The 20,874-nt window shown below is 33.9% G+C and overlaps 2 protein-coding genes across 2 annotated transcripts in view; one reads left to right on the top strand and one right to left on the bottom strand.

Moving 5' to 3' along the window:
* Nucleotides 1–228: 228 nt before the first annotated feature.
* On the top strand, nt 229–5,123 carry LOC140752296 (uncharacterized). Its single transcript, XM_073086532.1, has 3 exons — nt 229–1,235; nt 2,491–2,624; nt 4,868–5,123. Exons 1-3 carry the CDS (start codon nt 427–429, stop codon nt 5,029–5,031), a joined length of 1,107 nt encoding a protein of 368 aa, XP_072942633.1. The 5' UTR covers nt 229–426; the 3' UTR covers nt 5,032–5,123.
* Nucleotides 5,124–8,462: 3,339 nt separating this feature from the next.
* LOC140752407 (lysosomal proton-coupled steroid conjugate and bile acid symporter SLC46A3) overlaps nt 8,463–20,874 on the bottom strand; it is a 36,702-nt gene continuing 24,290 nt past the window's right edge. Inside the window, exons 4-5 of the mRNA XM_073086693.1 lie at nt 18,447–18,603; nt 8,463–8,643 (exon numbers count right to left, since the gene is read on the bottom strand). Coding sequence (XP_072942794.1) covers nt 8,559–8,643; nt 18,447–18,603 — 242 coding nt within the window. The 3' untranslated portion in view covers nt 8,463–8,558. The remainder of the gene's footprint in view (nt 8,644–18,446; nt 18,604–20,874) is intronic.

The following is a 20,874-nucleotide window of genomic DNA, read 5'->3' as shown; positions in this document are numbered from 1 at the left end:
AGATGGCAGGCAGGTAGCTTTACTATATGCATTTATAAATGAGACATAATATTTTTTCATTTATTTACATTCTTAGTGCGTTCAATCGTTGTAGTGAATTGTATTACATATTACAATAAAAGACGTAAATCATACGACAAGGTTAAAAATTTGCTAGCTTGAAAATAACGCTACACCTATCCGAATCACGGATTGTCAATACTAATCAATACTATCATCGTTTGTCGTTTACTGACATTTGGCAAGTCAATTTTATAAATAGAGAAAGTTTATTATTTTCTTTCAATTTTACTAATGCCAGAATTCATCATGTAGTTATTTTATTACATTAACTTTCTAGCGTCTTATTTCCTCCGGAGAAGCATATACGATCTACACATATCATCCTGTACGTGCTTTAATATTACTTATCTCTATTTGATTACGATGATTCTGTTGCGAATTCCTTCAATTTATCAACGACACATCGCTAGGAAATTGGCTCAAAGATATTTATTAGAAGCCAGTTACACAACAGCGGTCACTATCGATGCTATTGATGCCATTACCCACGAGTTGTTGCAGCGTCACCGAAACAAAGCGAAAAATAACCTCTTTAATGTAAACGATTTAAGTTTAAGATACTTCATGAAAGCAGACAACAATGAACCTAAGAAAGATGTTACTGCTCTGACCGCTGAAGAGTTAGATAATCTGGTCGTAGAACTCTTCGAAAAACATAAACACAAGCTTCTAAAAGATACCATCACAGAATGCCATGAAAAAAAGATACTCATCAGTGAGAATGCCCTAAAGAAACTGTTTAGAAGCTCGAGTATGTCCGGCAAAGTTGATACAGTATTACTATTGCAAAAATATTCTATGAAAATTGACCCATACTTATTCAAACGGAATGGGGAATTCCTACATTATGTGGCAAAAGCTCAGTGTATGAAGGGCAACTCTGAAAAGGGTTTGTTCATATTAAAACAGTGTTATGAGAAATTTGACGGGCTGAGAAGTTTTTACAGAATAATTCTGAGGGAACTCATTCAGGACACAGTTTTGAACAGATCAGAGGCATCCCTAGTTGTTTTCAAGAAGTATATGTTAGAATTTAGTGAGAAGTACAAAGACCACTACCCACTTGTATGCTTCTGGTATAACTGCTGGTCCAGTACTTGGTTCTCTGATCAGATGTTAGCAGATGAACTATTAGAGTCTTCTAAATTTCTTCAAGACATTGTAAAAGATAAGTGAGTATACATAACAGTTTTATTTTATACATCAGACAGGTCACATACAGCATGCAGTCTACCAAATGTTTATTGGTGACCGTTGACAATCTGTAATCAACCCTAAATAGGAGTAGAGTCCTACTTGAGGTTGGCCACAAATGTGTAATTACTATTTACTCCTGATCCAGATATATATCCAGTTATAACTTATATCTGATAATAGAGACCCCTTTACTTTACAATTCGCTTCAAATAAAACCACTGTTCATAATTTATATAGATTATAGATATACATAGATGTCATGATAATCCTGCACAGTCAAAGGACAAAGGGTTTTATTGACATTAAATACCTTCTATCAGTCTATAAGCTCTAATAAGTCCATGGTTAGTATGTTAGTAGTAATACTCTACTATTATAAGAAAGTAATAGATGTATTTAAGCTACAATGCTTATCCCAGAATTCAGTCTATTAAACTATTCCTGAAACGAAAGTGTTACACAAAGGTACCAGGTCATTAAAATAAAACTAATATTGTGAAACTAGTGTTAACTAATCACTTTAGAAATTCAATTTAATACATGTTATAAAGTAATAATTTATGTGTATTAAGTATTTCAAAACAATATTTCAAGTCAAGTGGTATTTTACTAGAATTGTTTTATCAATTTCTAATGCTTTTGTATCTCAGGAAAAACTTTGCTTTAGAAAGCACATCTGCAGAATTAATGGCCAAGTAAAATGCAAATACCATAAAATTGACAAAAATGCATTGAATCTGAAATTGAAGTCACTAATATCTGGTGGAATTTAAGAAAATTACACAATAGGCAATGTTACATTGCATAGTTACATACGTTTTAAGGAGTGATGTTCTTTTTTATCTGTAAAATTAAAATAAAAAAATATTTGATAATATTAGTGCCTAGTTTTAATACACAAAAATAGCTTTATCAACCAGGAATCAAAATAGACCTCTCTATAGTTGACCAGACATTGCCAATTACACTTAAGTAATTATGTTATAGTCCGCACAAATCTGCTAGTCTGCTCCGAATACATAAAGGAGTCGAATCACAATAGCAAATTGCAGATACTAGCAAAAAGAAGACAGCACGGGACCCTCCCAGCAACCGTCCGCTGCCGGGAGGGTCCCACGTCTTGTCCACGGGTACATAGCTGCATTAGTGTGCCCTATGTTATGTAGTACATGCTAACTAAACCTGCGCACAACAACTTCAGATATTACATTAGTATTTCTCTGTTTTCAGAGCCACGGCATTCAGTATAACCATTCTCCGGGAGTACAATGATGATGCAGTACTCCGGCTTTTGCAAAATCTCATCAAATACAAGATGATGGATGAATATGTTAAGGTTCTGCAAGTTCTCTTTGCATATAAGTGTAAGTAATTTGTAATATGTCAAAACTTAATTATTTTTTAATTGGAGTTAGAAATGAGATTGCAGTCCACCTAAAGAAGCTATCAATGGATCAGTGGCCAACTTCATATAGAACAGATTGCACTCCTAGCTGATAACAGATGCAGGGCCCCTGGACAACTAAGTTGGTCACCTCATATTATGTTTTTTTTATAATATAGGAATAGCAGACGAGCATGCAGTTGATAAGCCACCCATGGACATTTGTTATCAACTGGTATAGGATTACATATTCCTACCTGAGGTAGGCCACAGATGCGTCGCTACCCCTGAGGACTAAGGAGGCCTTACCACACCGTTCAAACCAGAATACAGCAGCGTTTAACACTGCTGTTATGAGGCAAGAATTGGTGTGACGGTGGTGCCGCCGGAGTCCAACCACAAAGCGTTCTACCACCTTCAAATTCATGTTCTATGATGCCAATTATAAAAATAATTATCAAGTTATCCTCCCAATTGAATCATGAATATTATTATTCAATTTAATATCTAAAATAATCAGGAAGACAACTTTTTTTAAAGTCACATCCAACATTCAATATCAGAACCATTAACGATTTCAGGAAGAATATATGGATAATGGTAAAAATCTTTCCTCTGAATGTTTTGTATGGCCAAAAAACCTCAATACTTTTCACAACATTGTTTTATCTGAATGTAGTCATTTAATCAAATATCAACATCTTTGATAGATAACTACAAATTATTTTTCCGTTAAAATATAAATACAACAGTTTCCCTTTGTCACTTATTGTGATGTGTTAGTTATTTTTATCATGTTTTTGTATACAATAACATTAAGTGTGAATAAACTCAAGTAACCAGATAATGCCTGTCTAAGAATATACCTACAACCCATACAGTATATAATATATAGTTATCCTGTTTACATAAATATAATATATTTATAAACAAATAACTAATACATAGGAGAAAATTAAGAAATAAGGGAATAACATCATTCATCATCACCCCAACGCCATCTATTGTTGTGTCATATAAGTAAGTATTGTTGAAAATAATAAAAGGAATAAAAATAATTAACATTTGGTGGTACGGAAGCCTCCATGTGCGAGTTCGTCTCGTACTTGGCGAATTATTTACGCATGTGAAACCGCAAGGCAGAGCTTATATATTAATAAAAATATAAATGCAACATTTAGTGCAGTCAGTTGAGTCACGTTCTGCTTTTCTTAAAATTGAAACGTTAGTTGCACCTTTAATTTAATTATAATAAACAATATCTATAATTGGATACGCAGATTAATTATTATTGTAAATTAAAGGCCTGTCGCTGGGGTCGAAAATAGAAAGTAATGAAACCCAAATAACAACAAACATCATACTGAAAGTTAGCATGTGTCTTAGTGCTTTTAATATATATTTTTTTTTTAATATTAATAAAACAGTATTTTCTACTATGAAGCCTATATATGTATTTTTCGTCGCTGAATTATTTTTAAATGCGTTCGTTATTTGTAAATTACGAAATATATAAAAAAGGCCTTTAAAAGCAATAGGTAATTGCTTTTTGACATAGGCATTTGACACTGTTTACATGAAATATCAGTAGGCATTTATCAGTAACAAAAATACTGATTGTTTTGTTTTGTTTCATTTAATTCAATATTTTGGAAATACGTAGTATGTTTATATTATGTCATTGTGGTATATGATATGGATTATATTTTCCTTCCTCAATCTTTGACCTAATTTGCACTATGATTATTTCAAATAACGTTTTTTGTTTTGTATTATAAAAAAAAATGTAGTTATTATACCTTTTTACAAAGGTATTTATAATTGTAAGCAAATTGTAATACCTTCTACCTAAATACAGGAAAAAATGGCAACTAGGATCCCAGTATTTTCTTATGCTTAAATTAGAGTGAAAATTCATTAAATTAAAAAAATAATAAATCGTAAAATTCTTTTTTTTTTTCAAAAACTGTAAACTTGTTAGCACATTATAAGATTGAATCCGTCAGTAATGTTAATAACCTCCTTAAATATATAAGTTGTCTTACCCTGTAACCCTGTAATTGACACTAGTAGATAGAAATGGGTTAGCTATTAGCATACATTAAAGTAAAATACAATATTATAATAAAACTTACAGAACAAAACTTAATGTGGCGATGATGCCATCATAGCCACGGAGAATTTCCATATTTTTATTTGTAACCTATTTTTTTATTGTTACAGTGAGAAATCGAGATTTGCATGGGTGTACAGAAATCGTGCGCAATTGTGAAGCCTTAGGTCTGTCTTTACCCATGTCTCAACAAGGAAAGTACATAAAGATGCTCATAAATAACAAAGAAATCGATGGAAAAATAATCAAGCCAAACTTTAAACTCAAATTCTAGTTTTGTTCGTAAGAGTACCTCAAGGAGTTATGTTAGGTCCAATGTTATTGTCTATTAATGGGAATGACCATACATCATGAAGTAATGTGTCTACTTTTTTTTATAGAAGGAACCAAAAGAAATAATTTATACATCGAGACCATTATAAATATGAAATTGCTGGAAAGCAAATAATCTAATTGAAAAAGTAATTTATCCTACTTAGAAAAGTGACTGTCTGTGGTAATGACAATTGGTAGCATTATGAAAAATTGGACGTGCCGATTTGACAAATTAGAAATGATTATACATTTTTAAGTAAATAGTGTTAATAGCAAAATAAATAGTTGTATACATTGATAAGTACGAGTATTATTTCTTTCAAGCGTCATATAAGATTAATATTAGGATCTTACCTTCTTTCATTTAATACAGAAATCTGAATCGATTTCTGCTACGGGTAACCCATCTAAAAACTGACTAATGGTATTCTGAACGTAGCAGATTGCTTACAATTCGGTAGTATCATAAAACAATTTCAAATTCGCCCCATCACTATCCCTCTAGTGGGGACACATTTTGTCTGAAAATATAAAGGACTACAGTGGCCTTTGAACACTTTAAGAGGAATGACAAACCACCTTCAACATTATATTTATAATTTATTTCTTTTAAGCACATACCTTTTAAAAATGTGAATAATACAATTTGCAAACATTTCATGCTAATATGTCTGGGTCTTGAACCTTGGACCTCTAACGTGACAAGACGAATATACACTCTCTATATTATTATTTTTATTTATATGCCCGGCAACGGTCTAGTGATCTAAAAGGTTATCGTACGTATAAAAATAAAAGCACGCGCGGTGAGGGTATATTGTTTATTATTATTTAACATCTATTATCGTTTCCGCGTTTCAAAATAAAAATGCGTATGATATCAATTAGTGGTGGTAAAAAAATATGATTGTGTACTATTTAGCTTATAGCTAGTTCGTAACAGCTGTGCCTTTTTTATAATATAGAAATAGCTAGCCAGCAGTCCACTGCCATGGACATCTATAATCGATCACAGATACGATTATAGTTATTCCTTAGGTCTCTCTCGGATGTGTTGCTACTAAGAACTAATTTAGAATGCCTCTGATAAGCGTGTTACTTATTGTACTTCATCGTTTAAGCAAGGGATAAACTAGTTTCTAATACGCATAATTTGAAAAAGTGGTGCGTGCCTCGGATTCGAACCTAGGACCATCGATTGAGGAACTGAGTTTCTACAACTAGGCTAACTATATTTTTTTTAATAAAAAAATAAAACCGACTTCTATGTCACTACAAGGTAAAAAATAATTCAAATAAATGTTGGTTTAGTACGTAGTCCTGAAGTCGGCGCTCAATATATTTCGATTGATAGCGGCGTAAACAGCGTGCCCAATATGATCGCCAAATTTTATATCGCCGATAACTTCTCTTCCTTTGGGAAGTCGGTTAAAAATTAAATAATTTTATTATATCTCTAATCCTGAGGATTAGAGAAATATTCAAGGAAAGGCGATATATCCCTTTACGTTACGCTCCACATAGGTACATAATTATCAAATTTGTTACTCATGTGTTTTGGTGCGATTTAATAAATTATTAACATCAAATTACCTGTTAACTTTGTGTCATACTCAAAATACCTACTAATAATATACGCATAAGTTACGCATGACGAATATTTATCGCTAAATTTATATAAATACTGGTGGGAATAATACCTATCCTTATCAGTACCGGCATAATATAATATGAATCTATTTGACCCATAAACTAATTTATACAGCCCAGCAATCGATTATAATTCAGGTTTAGCCGGTTTTTCATAATAGGTTAACGGTAATGAACATTACACCATAATATTGACAGATAAAGTAATTTAATGTGAATGATTTCACTCAAAAATATCATAAGCAAATATAAACTATTTTAAATTATTTTTCTTCTTACCTGACTATGACTTGGTTATGATGCATACCTTCTCTTATTTATTTGTTTACGTATGTTTACGTATACGTGACGTATGTGTTCTATTGTGGGCTAGAGGTTTTATTTCGGCTTGCGAGACTTGTATAACACATAGGATAATGTGACCTACTTTTTAGTCTTTCAATCATCTAATTAAATCCAGAAATAATCCAATAAATAACTCATTCAACCTTTTTCTTCTCGACGCAGTGATAGGCAAGTTGAAATTAAAATTCTGCCGTTCTAATCCCAGGGTCCTTTATTTTTTTACTCTATATAGGTTAGTGTACCTTATATGTCGTCAAATTGTTTTTGACCCACTGTTGGGCACGGGTCTCTGCTCAGAGTGAGAGGAGTTAAGCCGTACTCCAAGCTCTGATCAAGTGCGAATTGGTACAATTTACACAGTTTTAATTTTTTTTTTGTAATGACCACTCAGATATGTCATTTCCCTCACGATGTCCCCTCACACTCTAATACGCACGTAATTCCGAAAATTCAGAGGTGCCTGGGCTTTGAACCTCCTCAAAAGAGGGGCCCCCACAATAGCGACGTCGGATTTTTTTTTTAATTCCGACTAGTAAACACTAGTAAAAAAAAATCTTTTCCTTTGATATTATTTTCGCTCTTTTACCTTTATCTACAGTACTTTGTACAAACATGAATACTAGAAGAATCTACCTGCGTTTCACAATAAAATATTTATTGAAAAACTCAACTGAAAAAGTTTTTCATTTTATTCGGAAAATAATTTGGGGCCAGGAGGCCTCTAAATCCGGCACTGGTTATACTTACAAGTAATTACAATTAAAAATAATTATTTCTTTAAGGCCGCCCATACACGAGCAGCTTGGAGCAGCCAGTATCGAATGCTTCAAGCTGCGACTGCATAGTGAACTTCAGACTTATAAGTATGTACATACACGAACCGCTCGAGCAGTTGCAACTGCTTGAGGCGGTTGGCAGCACGGTGATTTTTCATCTTGCGGTCAAGCAGTCGCCAGCCACACACTGCCTGTTCGAGCTGTCGACTGCTCTCGCGCAGTTACCTCAGCCCGCGCTCTTCATTCCTCGTTGCGCACGCTTCCTATCTGCACGAATTCCTCGAGCAGTTAGCTTAACTGCTCAAGGAGTTATCAATGGCAGCTTCAAGCTGTTTACTCTGACTGCAAGAGCAGTCCGTGTAGTTTGATAACGGGGTAACTGCTCGAGCTGTCCATGTATGGCCAGCCTAAGGGTGAAGGGAAAATTATGAGGAAACCCACATGCCTAAGTTCTTATGTGGATTAAGACCTAAAGTTCTTTGACTCTGAAAGGAGATCCGTGCCCAGTAGTGGTTTTTGCGAGTTCACGACTGCTTCAACTAGATTCTTACACAGAAAAGAATATTAGGTACCTATTATTATGTCTTAGTATTTGTAGGAAAATGAAACAGCTCTTAAATAATTACAAACCTTAATTTTATTGAGATTTTGCGGTAGGTACATAATAGGTAACATTTAATCTTAACAATAAATACATTATATAATACAAATTCATTTAAAATCGAGTAACTTCGTTTTCCTTAGACTTAGCTGGAGTGGCAGCATTCATAGCTTCTTTTCGTCGCAGAACTGTAATTGATCTGTAAAAAAGAAAATAGAAGCTGTTACTTTGTCGAGTTTATTTTATATCTAAACGCCTGGATAAGTTGGAATATCAAATAAATAATCATAAGTTTGGTTCATGTTATCTGCGCTCGGTCATTAGGTAATCTAACCATGTTATTCCTTCTCTAACTTCACACACACTTCCCACCTTCCTCCTTACCTTTTCCATGCATAGGTTGTCTGGAAGAGATCGCTGCTTAGAGATAAGGCCGCCTATTGCATACGATTAACCTACATAATTGTGTATTATCGTTATGATCTACTGAAGTGTGCAATAAAGAATCTATCTATATATGTTGCTTTCCCTGTGGTCTAAGTTGGTGCATATTACTACACATACGATTATTATAGTCCGCGTAAAACTGCTAGTCCGCTCTGAATATAGAAATGAATCGCGTCGCTATAGCAAATTGTATGACTACACCTGCTCGTAACAACTTCAGGGCAAAGAAATCATTATTAAATCTTGGGGATCTACTTAAATTTTGATTATTGTTCGTACCCATAAGAGTTACGAAAATGATAGTTCAGCGTATTTCATAATACGAACAATTATATGCGAAATAATTATTTAGTTACTAGTTCCTAATAATTAAAAGTGCTAATGTATCGTGTCCAGATATCTTATAGACAAATGATATTATCAGTCTTCTATTATTCTTTGTTTATTATTATTAATAATAATTACACAATAATATTGCAATCTTGGACACGTCTCTTAAATAAAGACATTGGCAACTTATCCACACGTGTTTGTGCGATAAACCGTAGGTACAGAACAAAGTAGGTGACAAGGAAAATAATAGTACGCAGCATTATTATAGTATAATAATATTCAATAATATTATTCGCCTAATTTGACACCTACAACCATAGATAAGTATAGATATCTCTCCGCCTTGTAATTGGAGGAAGCCATTAAATGACTTAAACGGCTGACAGTTCTGTCAGCCGTTTTATGGCTGTCATGGTGTAATTTGCGCGGAACAATGCCGACATGCGCAGTAAAGACACGAAAACGAAGAAAAAGTGCAAAGTAATATCGTTTCATTCGTAAATGATCTAAAAACTACATTTTTTTAATATCTTTCAAACACGAAAATAGATGACAGTGACAGTTGTCGAAAGGTTCCATTTTCTTGTTAGGAGCGAGTAATCTTTACTAATCTATGCCCCTAAGCCCACAACATATTAATGCAAATATAATAAGGCTTCTTATGGGTCATATAACCTATACCAGAAATAGCGATTATTGATATAATAATTATTTGGACATACTTATTACCTAATCGTTAGTAGTGTAGCAGTGAAAGCCCAGTGGTTAAGAAACTTGGCCTTTCGATCGAGGCGTCCGGGGTTCAAATCCCAGGCATGCACCTCTGATTTCCAAAGTTATGTGCGTATTATAAATTATTTATAACTTTCTTAAACGGTGAAGGAAAACATTGCGAGGAAACCTGCACACCTGAGAGATTTATATAAAAAAAATCTCAAAGGTTCTTCTTCTTCAACTTCACTTCAACTTCACATACTAATACGAATTTGGTCAGCGCGGCGGACTATGGCCTAATCCTTCCTATTCTGAGAGGAGACCCGTGCACAGCAGTGGGACAATAAAGGGTTGATGATGATGATGAATAGTTAGTCGAATAATCAATAGGTCGAATAATAGCACGTTCCAAGTAGGACCTACCTACCTAAATAAACCAAACGTGGAGTTTGCATATTTACAAGGCCTGCTTCAGACAGAAGTAGGACTTACTTTTTGGTCGTCTGAAACATACAGATTATAGCAATAATATAACTAGCAAGTTAGACATATCTTTTTTCGCCAACCTTCGCACTAGTAGAAAACGTTTAAAAGTCGGCAATATACGAAATAGATGTGAGAATTTTTGATCTAAAATGACATCAATTACTTAAACGACCCTTAAACCATCAATAGGTACCTTTTGTAGAATCGACAGCATCGATGCTATAAATACTTACATAACACAAACATAATATCGATAATTTTCCGTTAGTATTGCAATGAATACTATTAATGGTATCTATATAATACATATTACATCGAACATTTTATCGATAAACTATATCTACTTCCAACTAAACGACTTTATTTATTATTTATTTGTTATTAATTCGATGTTTGAAAACAACTTGAAGTGAAAACTTTGAAAACATGTCCCTTACCCTTACCATGACTTTACAAAACATCCCACAATTTTACGTTACGTTTACTCAACCCAATATTCTGTTCCGTTTGCTTCAAAAGACTGAGTAAACGTAACAATGAGTATGTGATCAAGTTCTTTTTTCTTGCATGCCTCACATGATCGCAAAAAAGAGAGACAAAACATAAAGCGCCATTTTGTCAATTTAGACATTTAATGTTACGTTACTGACACTATAGTTCTGATACAAGCCGCTAGGGGCGCTGATTGGAATTTGTTTGGGCAAATACGTAAACAAATACCAAAACAGTCATATTTGTCGAAACGTAAAAACTCATGGTAAGGGTACTGATAAAAATAGCTTAATGTAAATATAAATAGATAAATGTTTTCTTAGTACCTAATATGCTAAATATACCTGTATGTCGGTCATAAATTCATAATATATTACTTATCAAGATGTGAGGTCGCGGTCAAACGCAAGATAAATATACACGTAGATAGGTATACTTAAGCCTTTTATAATCAATCTACCAATTCTCTTCCACCAAAGATCGAAACATAACAATTTCTAGTAGGCTATAGTGAAATGTCAATCTTTCGTAGGTAAAACGTTGGATGGATTAATTATTAATTAAAGTTATTAGTCACGTACGTAAAATGCAGTATAGATGCAGTAAAACAATGCAAATGCAATAAAGGTGCAGTACATATTTTGAAGTTCGTAATTTGAGTTTCTAAAGGTGGTAGAACCCTTTGTGGTTCGACTCCGGCGGCACCACCGCCACACCTATTTCTGCCTAATAACATCAGTGTTAAGCGCTGCTGTGTTCCGTTTTGAAGGGTGTGGTAAGAGAGACATATTTTTCCTAGGCATTCCAGCTTAGTCCTCAGGGGTGGCAGCGCATCTGTGGCCGACCTCAGGTAGGTATATCTAATCCTAACTGGAGTTGATTACAGATGTCCATGGGCGGCAGTAGCCACTTACCATCAGGTGGACTGCATGCTCGTCTGCTACTCCTTTATTATAAAAAAGAAATCCTTATGTACCTAGTCATTTAAATTGAACAAAACCTAATTCCTAATTTGATTTTCCTAAAGGTACCTACAAATTAAATTAAAAATAACTGAACTGATTTTAGAGAGACTCGAGGGGTTGTAAACTTTAATTTAAATTCAAGGTCGCTGGCGCAGAGGAAAAGAAAGTAATAAGCCATTGGTCTACAAATGTAGAGACACATAGAGACGTTCCGACTTAGTTCTCAGGAGTAATGCATCCTCCATAGATTAGTAAAGATTACTCACTCCTAACAATAAAATGTAAGTTTTGAGAATTGAAATAGTTGCGTAAAAAGTTTTGCCACGTCTCCGTGCTAAAGTGTCCCCAAAATATTTGAAATAATTATTTATTTATTATGTAAATTACGCAGTATTCGTTATTTATTCGTAAATTTTCTCTAAAAATGTTTTTATTTGTCAAGAATTCAATAAAAGACTTACTTCATTCATTCAATTTCAAGGCGGCGAAGTATCTTTACTAATCTAATGCATCCTCTAATAGAATTTCATCTTATTGAGATGTTCCTAATACCTACATATGTACATCCATATGATATGACCACCAACTACCAGATGGGAATATAGAATTACCGTTTGCTGCTTCGAATTCATACATAAAGTATTATGATCTTAATTTCTTTTTTTTTTAATATATCGAAATGGCAAGCGAGCATGCAGTCCACCTAATGGTATGTGGCTACTTATAGACAATCGTCCAATAGACATCTCTAATCAATCCCAGATAACATTAGAGCCTGAAGTCGGGCATAGATGCAGTGATGCCCTGAGTACTACTTTCCTTACCGCACCCTCTAAACCGAAGCACAGCAGAGCAGGAAATATGTGTGGCGGAGATGAACAAAGGGGTCTACCACATTCAATGGTAAAGTATGATAGAGGATTCGTGTAGTAAACTTTTATTGAACGACGAGCTTTTGCCCGCGGCTTCGCTCGCGTTACGAAGTAGTATTTTCATCCCCTATTTTATCCTCTTGGGGGTAGAATTGATCAAAATCCTTTCTTAGCGGATGCCTATGTCATAATATCTACCTGCCTGCCAGATTTCAGCCCTATCCGTCCAGTGGTTTGGGCTGTGCGTTGATAGATCACTATGTCAGTCAGTCACCTTTGAGTTATATGTATTTAGATGTCTCCCATGTATCGGATGCCTACCCAAGATCGTGATGTAACCATATATTAATAGAAGTTAATTAACGGTAATAAATGTTAATTTTATTTACTGGTGAATTTAGTTTAATCTTACTTTTAGTCATCGTCATCATGCTTATTAATAACTAATTAATTGTATCGAATTAAACAACATTTAATCGTTCGTTTTAGATTAATATTATCCATATTAGATCATCAATGGTTTAATATCTAAAGTAGGTACAATTGTATATAGTTACATACCTACATGCTAATACAACTACAATACGTACTAATACTAAAATAGCAGTGATAGACTAGTGGTTAAGAAACTCGGCCTGTCGATCGAGGTGTCCGAGGTTCAAATCCCAGACACGCACCTCTGATTTTTCAAAGCTACGTGCGTATTAGAAATTAATTATCAATTGCTAAACGGTGAAGGAAAACATCGTGAGGAAACCTACATACCTGAGAGATTTATAAAAAAAAAATCTCAAAGGTATGTGAAGTCTACCAATACGCACTTGGCCAGCGCGGTGGACTATGGCCTAATCCTCATTATGGGAGGAGACCTGTGCCCAGCAGTGGGACAGTAATGGGTTGCTGATGACATACCTACATGGAAGGTTGTTTATTGTAAATCAAGTTAATATATTTAAATTAAGCTATTAAATGTTGATGTAACCTGTTTTTTTTATACCTACTTCTTTCCAATGATGCAGTTTGTTGTTATTATTTACATATAATTATAATCGTGTTCTAATACATCCTTATGTTATCTATATTTTATGCAACGTATAAGTTTGATTATAGTTATGGCTAAGTAGTTCAAAACGAGAAAAATGGTACACGCGATATCGTGAAATCCCACTCAAAATATTGTGTATCTACTTTTCGGAGATTTCCTCCTATCAAAAAAAAGACATTTTGATACCGCAGTAGTCAAACCAAAATAAGCCAAATTATTTTTATGAAATTTTAAACAAATCACAATTGAACCGGTATCAATGCAAAAAACTGCATTAGAATCAGAAATTAGCATAAAGATAACTACCTGCCTGCATACGTAAGATACACGTAATGTTGATAAATAGACAGATAAATACATACGTAGTAAGTTATGTACAGAGTTACGTAAAATGCAGGTATTAAATCTATCAGTCAACTTCTTTTGATCAAATCAAAGTGGATTTTTTACAGAACTCTCTTTGAATGTCAACATACCACGCCATCGCAAGGTATGTCGTTATGGAGAAGAAACTGCGAAATACGTTCTATAACACACATATTTAAAAAAACGGGACAGTAATGACAATAGGGCGTGAAAAGGTCCTAAATACTAAGTGACTTCTGTATAAATTGTAATAGAATAGGAGTCCAGAGATCAATCATAGATAATAATAGATATGTATGTACGCTGTAACATCTGAACTATGAATTAGAAAACCTCTGAGTTTTATAGTATCGCTTCATCACGGACTTTACTCAAATTTGAACAAAGCAGGTCGTCATAATGGCGATGGGGTTTCGACACACGAAGTAAATAAAATTCATAATTGCTTTTAGGAAGACATTTTTCCCTTATACTTTTAAATTAAAATTAACAATGAATAAATTAAGTTAAAATAATGGTGTTTCTAGATAATGGTAGAGTAGATATTGCGTATAAAAACAAGTAGATAAACAAACAAACCTATAGTTTGCTTAACATATTGGTAAATCGTTAATGCAAACGATTATCACAAATGTTTCTTAACATTTCTTCATTATTAAATTACTGGCTAGAAAAATATCACGTAGTCAAATAGAAAATTATTACCTACTTTTTAATAATTAAATTGTTTGTTACAATTTCAAAATAAACAATTCTAATTTATCATGACCTACTCACATATTTAGTTCTCGAAATTTCCAAGAAATTGATTATACTTGGGAATTAGAAATTGATTAATACACATTTGTTTTCCAAAACATTCTAAGTTTTAAGGAATTAATTTAATGATTTATTTCTTATTTATCCTATTTGCAAAATGCATGAAAGCTTTTTTGCGCGTCTTTGAATCTCAAGGATTGCTGCAGAAAGGTGTCCTTAAAGCCAAAATGAAGACGTGAATTTCTATTGGAACACTGTATATCCTTTATATAAAAATACATATAAAATTGTATCTGACAAATGTAAAGCGTGACGTAACCGGGTTTATGATGCACTGTTTATGTACACGTAATTTCAATTATCAGCTTTCCTGAAGAAGATAGGATGAATCATTTATCTGTGACGTTTTCACATGCCCTTGTTTCGTGCAAAGATGCACGCCGTGATACTAAGACAGATTACACGTGAATTTAATTATGAGATAACCCTAGTTACATATTAATATTGATCTATAACAAAGTTATTTCAAATAACATTACTATGTACGATTTCCACAAGTCGTATTGTTCCACATTTTATTATATTCCAAATATTAGTCGCAATAGTTTTTATTGATAAAAATTTTCTAAACAAAAGTAAACTGTAAATAAATGTAACGTTACAATAAAAAGTATAATATAAAACTAAGTTTAGAATAAGTTATTAAATTAAAACTAAATATTCACAAAAAACTAGTACACAAATATCTAGAACTAGATCAGTAGTCTACTTAAGTCTTAACCGAGGATCGAATCCTATTCGCGACCAATATTATGATGGGCTTTGTGCCACGTGATTTATTCCTTACCTCATAAGAAAGACAAAAACATAGAATCGATATAATTATAATTCATTAAAAAGTTCTATACTTTATTTAGTTGTCTCGAAGCTACTTATCGGGGCCGATTTAGGAAATGCCCTTGGGCTCACAGGAATTTGGGGTCCTGATGAGCAGTATTAATTAAACAATGTTTAACCTCCAATATGTTGTGGTTATTTACCATCCTACAAGTAACGAACAACAATAGTAGCCCAAAAAAAAGTATGTTAGTAGACTACCATTTCTATTTTAATTAAAATACAATCACTCAATTAAAAGTTGTAAATCATACTAATATTGCCCTTTTACATAATAAAAATAATACTCTTTGGGGCCCGAGTCCTAGGCATGGGCCCTGCGTGCCCTTATACTCGTAGTACCTATAGACGGTACTGCTATTTATAGAACTATCCTTACTAATATTATACATCCGAAAGTAACTCTGTCTGTCTGTCTGGTTGTCTCTTCTTCACGCCTAAACCACTGAACCGATTTTAATGAAATTTTGTACAAAGACAGTCTGAGACCCGAGAAAGGACATAGGGTAATTTTCATCCCGGAAATCCCACGGGAACTAGGGATGGCAATCTAAGATCGCTTAATCGGAGAATCGATCTTCGATTATTTTAATCGATATTAGTAAGGATAGAATCGTAAACTATGCATTTGATCAAGTGATGATCTTTAGCAAAGTCGTTGTCCATGAGCCCACGAAGGTTCCAGAGTTGGTACGACCTATTTTCGCCAGATGGCGCCACTGATGTTCCAATGAAGATACGAATTTTCAGTTTTATGTATGTTAGTATGTCATATTATTTTCTTTTAAACGCGGGCGAAGGAAGCCGCGGGCAAAAACTAGTAAGTAAATAAATGTGGCGGATTCATTCAATACGTTCTATAATATCGTTCATTGCTTTACTTTCCATTTAATAGGGCTTTAAGGTCGGTTAAGGTTTACTGTTCGCGGATTTATACAGTAATAGAAAATGCAGTTCAAGGTTGAGATTAGAAATCGATCATTGACAGAATTAAGGGCGAACTGAGTCGACCGCAAGGTCTCTTTTTACAAGGGTTTCGAAATTGTTATTACTAGAATTGCAGAGATTTACTTCATTACGCGAGAGAATGTATCATAACCTAAATTCATGTAAATTTAAATAAATAAAAATAATATAGATAGATAATTGAATGTCAATGTATTTTAATAAGAGCGCTATTTCGGACATTAATAATAATATTTTATCAGACCTTGAAGATTATGTCACATAAAACTACTTTTGAGCGAATTAATTAAAATACATAGAATAGAGTGAATTTCTAAGGCAGAATTTGTGACCTCTTTTCGATGCCATGGATAGAGGCTACTGAGCATTACTGTGCTCATGTGAAGAATAGGCGAATGTTAGGATATTGCATTAATAAACTTGAATAATAATTGAATAAGGCTGTATACAGTTGCCTCACATCATTCACTGCATTATAGATGCCGCCCATGGACATCTGTACCCTTACCATGAGTTTTTATGTTTTGACAAATATGACTGTTTTGGTATTTGTTTACGTATTGGCCGATACTATTTCCAAGTTCTGATATAATCCGCTAGAGGCGCTGATTGAAAATTATACTGTAACCGACTCTCTCCCTACGAAAGTGCCCTGTATCCTATCAAAAATGCTTTGCTATTGTTCTTCGGGAGCGAAAAGGTCCGTAAGGAATACGTAAGTCTTCCATATTCACGCCATTCGTAAAAATATTTGTTGATCGAAAGTAAAACAACTAAAAAGTTGACAAACGTGTTTTCAAATGTTACCCTGCTTTGGCACTAAAGCTGTATACGAGATATTTTTGGACATTCCTTCCTTCGTAACTTGGGCCGTTCAATGCCCATCTAATAGGCTTCCCATCCAAAGTATATACGTTTAATAAATCGTGAGACTTGAGACATATTCTTTGTATCTAAACATGTTATTGCAATCAATTGCAAGTAGGATATATGTTCTACTTGAGATCGGCCACAGATGCGTAGATAGTCCTGAAGGGGTAATTTGGGACAATGAGACTTGGGTCTTGGTGAACTACAAAATATAAGGTGTAAACATAGATTAGTAAAGATTACTCACTCCTAACAAGAAAATGTTACCAGTTTTGACAATTGAAATTGTCACTGTCATCAATTTTCGTGTTTGAAAAATATTAAAAAATGTTTTTAGAGCATTTACGAATGAAACGATATTTCTTCGATTTCGGGTATTTTGTACCACTTACCTGCACATGTCGGCATTATTCCGTGTAAATTACACTATGACAGTCGGAGACGTAATGGGAAAACAGTCAGCCATTTTACGTATGGGTCAGCCATTTGTGGCTTCCTTCAATTACAAGGTGGTGAGATATCTATACTTATCCATGGGTGTAAAGTAGTAAATTTAAAGGTAGTAGAACGTATGGTTCGACCTGGAAGGTACCATCGCCACCCCCTTATCAAGCGTGAAGCTCTTGCGTTTGGAAGGGTGAGGATTAGGTACATACGAAGCAATAGTCGCCTCTCTCTCTCCTCTTAGCTCTCAGGAGGGCAAAAAAATCCATGATCGTTCATTTTTATGCGTTTAAATTACCTGTAATATACTTCGTTTTTACTTAAAGTTACCTATGAATATACTTACATTAATATAATTATAGCTGGCACTGCTAGCGAGGCGCTGATCAGGTAGAAAGCGCCCGGAAACGACGATAGGGTAGACAGGTACACTTTACTGTACACCGGCGAATACACCACCGGAACCAGAGCTTCGGATATGCTTATTAGAGAGCTTGTTTTACCTGCGGAAGATGCGAAAGATTATTTTAATATTAAAGTATACACATTATACACTGATATGATCTCGTAACTTTTGGGGTTCCATACACAAAGGGTAAAAGCAGGACTTTATTAGATAAGGCTTTACTTGACTTTCCTTCTTTGACTTGACTTGAATTTATAGAGTCCCCCTAATAAGACAAATACTATATTAATAAAGTTTAAAACAAAAAGGGCAGGGTGGGTATATATCAGTTTATCGTTCTTGAATGTACTAGGAAGAAACTTTAAATTTATTAATAGGGAAAATACAAGGTGTGTATCTACTATATAAACATACACATAATTATAGTATTAAATATTTTGTGGGAATCCGAATCTCTCAGACAGATGCTTGTACTACCCAAATAAAAATTCATCCTCTTAACTCACAAAAAATACGTTCCTTAGACTTAAATAACTTCATATGATCTAAATAAGTCTGTTATTATCAACTTCATCTCTTTTAGGCGTTCTGTCCTTTTTACATCAACTACATTGATTTATTTCCCTAACCACATTTCGTTGCAATTTATTGTATTGCCTATTTTATAGGTACGCAATAATAGTTGTAATGTAATTATTTCTACTTTTGTTTCTTAACGAATTTCTGTAATAGTTGCTATGTACGACATGTACAGCTGTGTGCCACTGATAAATAAATGCTTATTAATTGAATTTACCTCGAAAGTTATGACAATATGTTAATTAAAATATACAAATTTATTTCAACAGTTTAATATATTACTGGCAGTTATTTCTGTCAAATACAATTGTATCATCTACACGTACACATTTTGAGTATTTTTTAAGAGTAATTAAAGTATTACGAGTATAACAATTAACTTGAGAGATACTTTAAAGGACCAAATCTAATCATCCCCTGTAAAGTAAATTTCTTATTAAGATATCTAAGCCTTATATGAAAGTTCTATTAAATATGAAGCGTCAGTTAAAAGACTAGACTGTGTAGGTAAAATATAAAAATACTACTTAACAATGTTATTTTTATTCATAAGCACATAATAGTGAGAAAGTGGCCATTTATTTAATTGTGCCAAGTGCACTTAATTCGACTAAAATCATTGGAGTGTGTTTGAAATTTAATTGATAAAATTAATTAAGTCTCGTCAAAAAAAATCCGTTTTGTCTTAACCTATCTTGGATTATGATTTAACACATCATTTATCAATATTCATACATTAATCTGCATTGGAAAATTATGGTAGATTATGCTCCATCCTCCCCAGGTTTATATTTTTAAATTTTAGTTATGGGAAGAGGTAAATACCAAGCCGGCAAATATAATTTATTGCAATATGGATCCAAGTATGGGTTTAGGTCTCTACATCGAAGAATAAAATAAATATTTTAAAATTCCTTATATCAGACATCGTATGACCGTTTCATGTTTGATTTATAATAATAAAATGTTAAGAATAAATTCTTTTGATAAGATTTTAATTGCTCTTTTTGTAATTTACCACGCTACAATTATAGACGCAATATTATATGTATATACCTACCATTTGCAAGTTTTAATTACATGTGTATACAAAAATAATATTATTAAAAAATGTAATAAACTGTATTTTAAAGGTACAACCTGTATGGTTCGGCGGAGAGGTACTGCCGCCACACATGTCTCTAGCGCACAGTTTTTACGTTTCGGTGGAAGGATGTGAGGTCAACTCATCTAAGTCGTCAGAAGTCGCAACGCATCTGTGATAGACTTCAGCAAAAACCACCAGTATTCAATTTACAGAGTTAATTACGTCCATAGGCGACAGTGATTAGTATTCGAACGAAAAATCCTGAGACGTATTTTCGGTGCAGTGCAAGAAAATGGGGTTTGGCGAACTCGATACAACCACGAGGTCTACCATATGTATGATGAGCCTAACGTTATCAAGGTTATTAAAGTTGTACGCCTACGATCGGCAGGACATGTTGAAGGAATGGGTGAAACAAGGGTACCCAAACGTCTACTAAATGGTAAACCAGATGGGCGAAGAAATCGTAGAAGGCCAAAACTCAGGTGGCTAGATGGAGTTGAACAGGACCTGAACGTCACTCTGGGCGTGGCGAAATGGAAAGAGAGAGCCAAGGATAGACCAGGCTGTAAGAAATATTCTGGACCAGTTCAAGGCCCACGCGTGGCTGTAGCGCCTTAGATGATGATGATGATGATAGGCGACAGTGACCACTTACTATCAGATGGACTGTATCCTCAGCCGCTACTACAATTTCCATAG

This window comes from Epargyreus clarus, unplaced genomic scaffold (assembly GCF_041222505.1).
Source record: "Epargyreus clarus isolate Ecla_fem2 unplaced genomic scaffold, WU_Ecla_fem_2.2 ptg000024l, whole genome shotgun sequence".
Lineage (NCBI taxonomy): Eukaryota > Metazoa > Arthropoda > Insecta > Lepidoptera > Hesperiidae > Epargyreus > Epargyreus clarus.
Note: the sequence above shows the minus strand (reverse complement) of the source record. Positions and strands in the feature narration are given on the sequence as shown.

Excerpts from the sequence above, each read along its gene's own strand:
- LOC140752296 (XM_073086532.1), top strand. The coding sequence starts at position 427 with ATGATTCTGTTGCGAATTCCTTCAATTTATCAACGACACATCGCTAGG. Across the intron at positions 1,236-2,490 it reads CAAGACATTGTAAAAGATAA|AGCCACGGCATTCAGTATAA; the intron begins GTGAGTATACAT and ends CTCTGTTTTCAG. Across the intron at positions 2,625-4,867 it reads AGTTCTCTTTGCATATAAGT|TGAGAAATCGAGATTTGCAT; the intron begins GTAAGTAATTTG and ends TTATTGTTACAG.